The sequence below is a fragment of the Canis lupus genome, chromosome 10 (assembly GCF_003254725.2).
Source record: "Canis lupus dingo isolate Sandy chromosome 10, ASM325472v2, whole genome shotgun sequence".
NCBI classification, from domain to species: Eukaryota; Metazoa; Chordata; class Mammalia; order Carnivora; family Canidae; genus Canis; species Canis lupus.
In genome coordinates, this window is record NC_064252.1 from 133,496 (window position 1) to 142,313 (window position 8,818).

Below are 8,818 nucleotides of genomic sequence, written 5' to 3' on the forward strand. Positions count from 1 at the left end.
ATATATACATCTGAGGCACATGATTAAAATCTGGATTTTTTTATAAATTTAGTTTTTATTGGTGTTCAATTTGCCAACATGTAGAATAACACCCAGTGCTCATCCCATCAAGTGCCCACCTCAGTGTCCGTCACCCAGTCACTCCCCCCCCCCCCCCCCCCCGCCCACTTCCCCTTCCACCCTGCCTAGTTCGTTTCCCAGAGTTAGGAGTCTCTCATTTTCTTTTTTTTTTTTTTTTGGGGGAGGGGTGTCTGATCTTATTTATTTTGTCACTCTTAGAAAATCTCATTTTTGACTGGACTCAGACTTAGAGGTAGAAGCTCTCAGGGAGGACAGCCTCTGTCTCTTGGCAATCTGTTCCTGGCGTTTTTCTTTGGCCTCCTTCATTCTCTTGGCCAAAAGTTTAGCATATTCTGCAGCCTCTTCCTTATTTTTCTTAGTACGCTGTTTCTTCAAAGCAATACGCCGACGTTTGTGTTGGAGGACACGTGGAGTAACAAGACGCTGAATCTTGGGTGCTTTGGTTCTAGGTTTCTTACCTTCTTTGTTTAGGGGCTTTCCAGCAGCATACTGGTGGGCATCGTCTTCTTTTGACAGATTAGAAAGCTTTGGGATTCTGCTGGCTCTTTTGGGCCCCAGGCGACGAGGCACAGTAGTATCAGTGAGTCCAGGAGTATCCTTCTCCCATTTTTTCACAATAACCAAATTGAGAACACTGAGATTGGCATCCACAATGCAACCCCGAGCAGATTCGCGCTTCCTCTCTCCAGGCCGCCTTGGTCGGGAGCAAGGAAGCCCCTGACCCCCCACTGATTTGGCCCCCGGCACCCTTGCATTCCTCGCCCCGAGCACGAGCACTGGCAGCAACTTCTGTGGCCGCAGGCTTCTCATACAAGGTACGCAGGTTGCGCCCATCAGCCACTTCAATGAGTTTCGGGCAGCCAGTAGCTGGGACACTTAGAAGGGAATATTACTTATCTATCCTTCTAGGCACGTTAGCATTGTAGACATAACACCAGGCAGCAACAAGACACTTACCCCCTTCAGAGTTCTAGACATTACTGATAGCAGCCAAGGCACTTACTTCACTTCTCAAAGTACAGAATGCTGGGCTCTTGAAAACTCCCCACCACCTCCTCCCCACCCCTTCTAGCAGCCTCAGGCTGCAGGCCCTAGAGAGAAACAGTGGAGGCTTCCTTAAAGAAACCTTGCTAAAATACAGAACAGTACATGGTCTGCTCACTGACACTGCCACCAGCAGCCTTAGTTATACTCAGCTTCTCACACTTAAGACCCCTTGCTTTGTCTTGATCATTGGACTTCCTGGCATCTTATAAACAGAAACTTCCCCATGCAAGATGTTTCTGTTAAAACAGTCACTCCTGTTAGCCCTTTGGTTTCATTGTTATCTACCCCACTTATATCCCACTCCTAGGCCTTCTTCTCAACATCACCTGTAGTCTGTGTACCTTTTATGCCAATATTTTATTTTGGGCAGCAGGACTTCCCTCCATATCAATAACAATTTTTCATTGCATCTGAATCTTTCGGGTAAATCCCCAACAGTGCACTTGCTGGGTCGTAGGGCAGGTCTATTTTTAACTCTTTGAGGAACCTCCACACAGTTTTCCAGAGTGGCTGCACCAGTTCACATTCCCACCAACAGTGTAAGAGGGTTCCTTTTTCTCCGCATCCTCTCCAACATTAGTGGTTTCCTGCCTTGTTAATTTTCCCCATTCTCACTGGTGTGAGGTGGTATCTCATGGTGGTTTTGATTTGTATTTCCCTGATGGCAAGTGATGCAGAGCATTTTCTCATGTGTGTGTTGGCCATGTCTATGTCTTCCTCTGTGAGATTGCTCTTCATGTGTTTTGCCCATTTCATGATTGGATTGTTTGTTTCTTTGGTGTTGACTTTAAGAAGTTCTTTATAGATCGTGGAAACTAGCCCTTTATCTGATAACGTCATTTGCAAATATATTCTCCCACTCTGTAGGTTGTCTTTTAGTTTTGTTGACTGTATCCTTTGCTGTGGAAAAGCTTCTTATCTTGATGAAGTCCCAATAGTTCATATTGGCTTTTTTTTTTCTTTTGCCTTCGTGGATGTATCTTGCAAGAAGTTACTGTGCCCAAGTTCAAAAAGGGTGTTGCCTGTGTTCTCCTCTAGGATTTTGATGGAATCTTGTCTCACATTTAGATCTTTCATCCATTTTGAATTTATCTTTGTGTATGGTGAAACAGAGTGGTCTAGTTTCATTCTTCTGCATGTGGATGTCCTATTTTCCCAGCACCATTTATTGAAGGGACTGTCTTTCTACCAATGGATAGTCTTTCCTCCTTTATCGAATATTAGTTGACCATAAAGTTCAGGGTCCACTTCTGGGTTCTCTATTCTGTTCCATTGATCTATGTGTCTGTTTTTGTGCCAGTACCACACTGTCTTGTTGACCACAGCTTTGTAGTACTACCTGAAATCTGGCATTGTGATGCCCCCAGCTATGGTTTTCTTTTTTAAAATTCCCCTGGCTATTCGGGGTCTTTTCTGATTCCACACAAATCTTAAAATAATTTGTTCTAACTATTTCTATTCTATTCTATTCTATTCTATTCTATTCTATTCTATTCTATGCTTTTCTATTCTATTCTTTTCTTTTCATTCTAATCTATTCTTTTCTATTCTGTTCTATTCTATTCTATTGTATTCTTTTCTGTTCTATTCTATTGTATTCTATGCTTTTCTGTTCTATTCTTCTATTCTGTTCTATTCTATTCTATTCTATTCTTCTCTATTCTATTCTTTTATATTCTGTTCTATTCTTCTCTATTCTATTCTATTCTTTTATATTCTATTCTATTCTTTTATATTCTATTCTTTTCTATTCTATTCTTTTCTCTTCTGTTCTATTCTTTTCTATTCTATTGTATTCTATTCTATTATATTCTATGCTTTTCTATTCTATTCTATTCTTTTCTTTGCTATTCTAATCTCATCTTTTCTTTTTTTTAATTTTTTTATTTATTTATGATAGTCACATAGAGAGAGAGAGAGAGAGAGAAAGGCAGAGACACAGGCAGAGGGAGAAGCAGGCTCCACGCTCCGGGAGCCCAATGTGGGATTCGATCCCAGGTCTCCAGGATTGGGCCCCGGGCCAAAGGCAGGGGCTAAACCGCTGTGCCTCCCAGGGATCCCTCTAATCTATTCTTTTCTATTCTGTTCTATTCTTCTCTTTTCTATTCTATTCTATTTTTATATTCTCTTCTATTCTTTTCTCTTCTATTCTATTCTTTTCTCTTCTCTTCTATTCTATTCTTTTCTCTTCTATTTTATTCTTTTCTATTCTTATTGAGTTATAAGGGAATACTATGAAAGATTATACACTAACAAGCTGGGACACCTCGAAGAAATGGACAAATCCCTAGAAATGTGCAAACGAGCAAAACTGAAATAGGAAGAAATAGAAAATGTGTGCAGACCCATAACTAGCAAAGGAATTGTATCAGCAAGGCACCTGTGTGCCTCAGTGGTTGAGCATCTGCTTTGGCTCAGGTTATGATCCCAGGGTCCTGGGGGATCAAGTCCCACTCAGGCTCCCCGCATGGAGCCTCTTTCTCCCTCTGCCGATACCTCTGCCTCTCTGTATCTTTCATGAATACTTAAATAAAATCTTTAAAAAACAGAAAAGATGAAAAGATGAGAAAGGACCCAAATAAAATCACAAATGAGAAAAGAGAAATAACAACCAACAGTAGAGAAATACAAACATTTATAAGAGAACATTATGAAAAATTATATGCCAGCAACCTAGAACCTGGTAGAAATAGATCAATTCCTAGAAATATATAACATAGCAAAAATGAAAAAGGAAGAAATAATAAACTTGAATAGACAGATAACTAGCAAAGAAATTGAATCAGCAATCAAAAATCTCCCAACAGGAGACACTTAGATCAATAGAACAGAATGGAAAGCCGAAACAAGATACAAACCTGTAACTCTATGATCCATTAATCGACAACAAGGCAGGAAGGAATATCCAATGGCACAAAGACAGTCTCTTCAACAAACCCTCACGCTGACCCCAGGATAAGAACAAATGGTGTTGGGAAAACCAGGCAGCCACATGCAGCAGAATGAAACTGGACCACTTTCTTACACCATATATATAAAAAATAAATTCAAAATGGATGAAAGACCTAAATGTGAGACCTGAAACCATAAAAAGAAGAAAAGATAGGCAGCAACGTCTTTGACATTGGCCATTGGGTCTTCTTTCTAGATATGCCTCTGAGGTGAGGGAAACAAAAGCAAAAATACTCTTGGGACTTCATCAAATTAAAAAGCTTCCGCAAAGTGAAGGAAACAACCAAAGCTCAAAGGCAACATACAAAATGAGAGGAGATATTTGTAAGCAACACAACCAATAAAGAGGTAGTATCCAAAATACATAAAGCAAATATAAATCTCAGCATCCTAAACACAAATTATCCAACTGCAGATGGGCAGAAGACATGAATGGACTTTGTCTCTTACAAGACATTCAGATGGCCACCAGACACACGGAAAGACACTCAGCGTCACCCATCATAAGGGCAATGCAAACCAAAACCACAATGAGATGTCACCTGACAGTCGTCAGAATGGCTAAAATTAACAACACAAGAAACAACAGGTGTTGGTGATGCTATGGAGAAGGGGGAGCCCCCTTACACTCCTGGTGCGCATGCAAACAGGTGCAGCCACTGTGTAAAACAGTGTAGAGGGTACTCGAGAAGTTAAAAATAGGGGACCCCTGGGTGGCACAGCGGTTTGGCGCCTGCCTTTGGCCCAGGGCGCGATCCTGGAGACCCAGGATCGAATCCCACGTTGGGCTCCTGGTGCGTGGAACCTGCTTCTCTCTCTGCCTGTGTCTCTGCCTCTCTCTCTCTCTATCATAAATTTTTTTTTAAAAAGAAGTTAAAAATAGAGCTACACTACGATTCCAAAATTTCACAGCTAGGTATTTACCCCAAGGATACAAAAGTCATTTAGTAGATTCAAAGAGGGACACGCAGCCCAGTGTTTGTAGCGGCGTTATCAACAACAGCCAAACTGTGGATACAGCCCAGATGTCCATCGACAGATGAATGGGCAGAGACGATGTGGTAAATATACACACTGCGACATCCTTGGTCATCAGAGGGGATGAAATGAAGCAATTTACAATGACGTGGGAGAAGTGGAAAGGACTTATGCTCAATGAACTCAGTCAGTCAGAGAAAGACAGATACCAAATACCATACAATTGCATTCACATGTGAATTTTAAGAAACCAAACAAACTGGCAAAGGGGCGGAGGGGGGGGGATGAGAGAAGCAAACCAAGAAACACACTCTTAACCACAGAGAATAAACTAATAAATACCAGAGGAAGGTGGGGAGGACGGGGAATCAGGGGATGGGGATAGTGGAGGGCACCTGTGACCAGTACCAGGCGTTGTATCCAAGGGTAGAATCACTATGTGGTAAACCTGAAACTATATCATACTCTGTTTACAAACAGGAATTCAAGTGAAACTTTAAAATAATAATTGGTAGTATTGATGAAACGTGTGCACAAGAGATAAAATCAGAAAGGCAACTGAAAATCCAAATAAAGAGTATTTAGAGCCACAAATCCCCTCCTTAGCTCGGCTCAGGAGAAGGCTGCCATGTCTATTCTCACCCCAGCAGAAACCTGGATTTTGATTATCTGGGGAGGCCACTGACTTGGTGGAGTCAGGCTATCTTTCAACCCAAAACCTTAATAGAGTGCATAAAACTAAACGGCCCAAGATGCTAGGAGTCCCAGTGCAGGCACATGCCAAGACCCAAACTCTAACCATACACAGACATAACCCTAACCCTACACTTAAGCTTAATGTTAACCTAACCCTTAAACAAGACCTATCACTAATCGAAAACCAAACACAAACCCCAAGACCGAAACACATTCACTGAACCTTCCTGCCAACCCTCACCCTAACTCCTAAACCTAAACCCTTAACCCTGACCACTACCTTAAATCTAATCCTAACCCTAACCCTAACCTTAACTTAATGTACTCAAATCCTATTCCTAACCTTAACCTGTACCCTAACCCTAACCCTCTAATACTAACCCTATCTCATACCCCAAAGTGTACCCTAACCCGTACCCTAAAACTAACCTCTAACCCACTCCCTAACCCTATCTCTTACCCTTTTCCAAAACCATATCCTGACCCTGACCTGACCCTAACCCTAACCCCTAACCAAACACTAACCATAACCCTAGCCCTAACCCCAATCCTAACCCTAACCCTCGCCCTAACCCTAAACCTAGCCCTAACTTTAACCCTAACCCTAACCCCTAACCCTAATTCATACCATAACCCCTAACCCCTAACCCTAACTGCAAACCTAAGCCCAAACCTTACTCTAACCATAACCCTAACCCCAACTCCTAACCTCCAGCCCTAATCCCTAAAGCCTAAATCCTAACCCTAACTCTATATCCTGTCCTTAACCCTAATCCCTAACCCCCATACTAACTCCTAACCACTGACCCTTACCCTTATCCTTCACCCTAACCTCTAATCTGTAACCATAAGCATCATCACAAACCCCTAACATCTAACCTAACCCTAACCACCAACTGCCTCCCTTCCCCTGACCCTACCATTCATTCTACCCATTCACTTACCCTTTGGTTCTGAGTAGTCCCTTCTGATGTGGATGTGGCCCCCAACGGCGCCTCCAGAGTCCTCCAGGGGGTCCTGAGGAAGCCGGGCTCCTGTGAGTGCGGACGTGGCCCCATGCGTTCCTGAGTCATAGTCAGCAGGTCCTGAGTACGACGGGGGCTCCTGTCACTGTGGACTATGCCTCACATCCTCTGGAAGCCTCTAGCAGGTCCTCAGGAGGCCGGGGGCTCCTGTCAGCCTGGACATGGCCCCACGTCCCCCCAAAAACTCACCGCGGGTCCTGAGGAAGCTGTGGGCTCCTGTCAGCATAGACGCAGCCCCATATGTCCTGAAGCCAAAGTGCAGATCCTGAGGAGGACGGGGGTCCTGTCAGTGTTGACATGGCCCCACATTTTCCTCAAGCCTCACCATAAGACCTGAGGAAGCTGGGGGCTCCTGTCAGCATGGACGTGGCCCCAAATATTCCCAAACCTTCACAGTGGGTCCTGAGGAGGCCGGAGACTCCTGTCAGTGTGGATGCGGTTCCCACATCTTTCTTAGGCTCACCACAGGCTCTGACAAGGCTGGGGTCTTCTGTCCGCATGGATGCATCCACATATTTCCTGAAGTCTACACCGGGGTTCCTGAGGAGGTCAGCGTCCTGTTGTGTGGACATGGTCCCACATCCTCCCGAAGCGTCACCACGGGTTCTGAGGAGGCCGGGGCTCCTGTCACCGTGGATGTGGCCTCCAGCTTCCAGAAGCCTCAACTTATGTCCTGAGGGGCCCTGGGAGCTCCTGCCAGAGTGGACGCGGCGCCACATCTTCCTGAAGCCTCCCCGCGGGTCCTGAGGCGGCCCAGGGGCTCCTGTCAGTGTGGATGAGGGCCCACATCTTCCTGAAGCCTCACTGCGGGTCCTGAGGAGACCGGGGCTCCTGTCAGCGTGGACACGGCCCCACGTCCTCCTCAGGCCTCCCCAGCACAGGCGGGCTCCTGTTAGTGCAGGCGGACGTGGCCTACTGCGCATGCGCGCCCCCTGGGCGGGGCCTGGGCTCGGGCGCCCCCTGCGGGATGCTCAGACGCTGCAGGAGGCCTTGCAGGAGGCAGAGTCCCCGAGCCCCGGGCCGCACCTGCCTCCTTCCAGGCTCCAGCTGAGGCCTGTGAGCTTCAGAAACGTCTCACTGAAACGGAGCCCAACACCTGGCTTCCCCAGAAATTCTTAAAGACAAGGAATTGGAGCCCACAGGACGCGAAATGAAATGTGGACCAGACTTTTACCACGTCCTGCAAAACTCACTCAACCCTCTTCCACTGTGGGCGGGACCGCGGGCTGGTGCAGCCGCCCTGGAAATAGTGTGGAGGCTCCTCAGGAAGTTACAAATAGAGCCGCCCTGCGACTGGCAGGTGCACGGCCTGGAGCTCACTCCGAAGATACAGATGCAGTGAGACTCGGGACACATGCAACCCAATGTCCACAGCAGCCGGGTCCACGGTAGCCACACTGTGGGAGGATCCTCGGTGCCCTCGGGCAGATGATGGATAAAGAGGATGGGAGATAGATGATGGTCATCGAGAGAGGAATGTTACTCAGCTCTCAAAGAGAAGGAAATCTTGCCATTTGCAGTGACGTGGATAGAACCAGAGGGATCATGTTAAGTGTAATAAGTCAGTCGGGAAAGAGAATGACCGTGTGGTGTCATTCATAGGTGGAATTAAAGAAGCAAAGCAGATGAACATCTGTGAAGGGAAGGAAAAACAAATAAGATGAAAACAGATGCAGGAAATACAGACTCTTAATCATAGGAAACAAACTGAGGGTCGCTGGAGGGGAGGGGTGGGAGAGGGGATAACAGGGGACTGGCATGAAGGAGGGCACGTGATGTCACGAGCACTGCTGTTATCTCCAACTGGTGAATCCCTGAATTCTTCCTCTGAAACTATAATACACTATATGTTAATTAATTGGGTTTAAATTAAATTAAGTTAAAAAAAATCAGTTGTATCAGAGCATATTTCCTTCTGGACTCTCTGTTCTGCTCCTTCAGCTTATGCCAGGACCACCCCCCGTGGGTCTGGTTTGTTTAACTAGGCGCCACGTCTCGTCCATGGCCCAGCCCAAGGCTAGAACTCACGACCCCGAGAT

At 45.6% G+C, this 8,818-nt stretch overlaps 1 protein-coding gene across 1 annotated transcript; it reads right to left on the reverse strand.

The window, feature by feature from the left end:
- Positions 1 to 246: 246 nt before the first annotated feature.
- On the reverse strand, positions 247 to 7,351 carry LOC112677796 (40S ribosomal protein S6-like). The gene is given in 4 exon segments (XM_049115631.1): positions 247 to 802; positions 804 to 956; positions 1,231 to 1,330; positions 7,243 to 7,351. Coding segments are annotated over 4 exon segments (879 nt in total). The 3' UTR covers positions 247 to 285.
- Between the last annotated feature and the right edge of the window lie 1,467 nt (positions 7,352 to 8,818).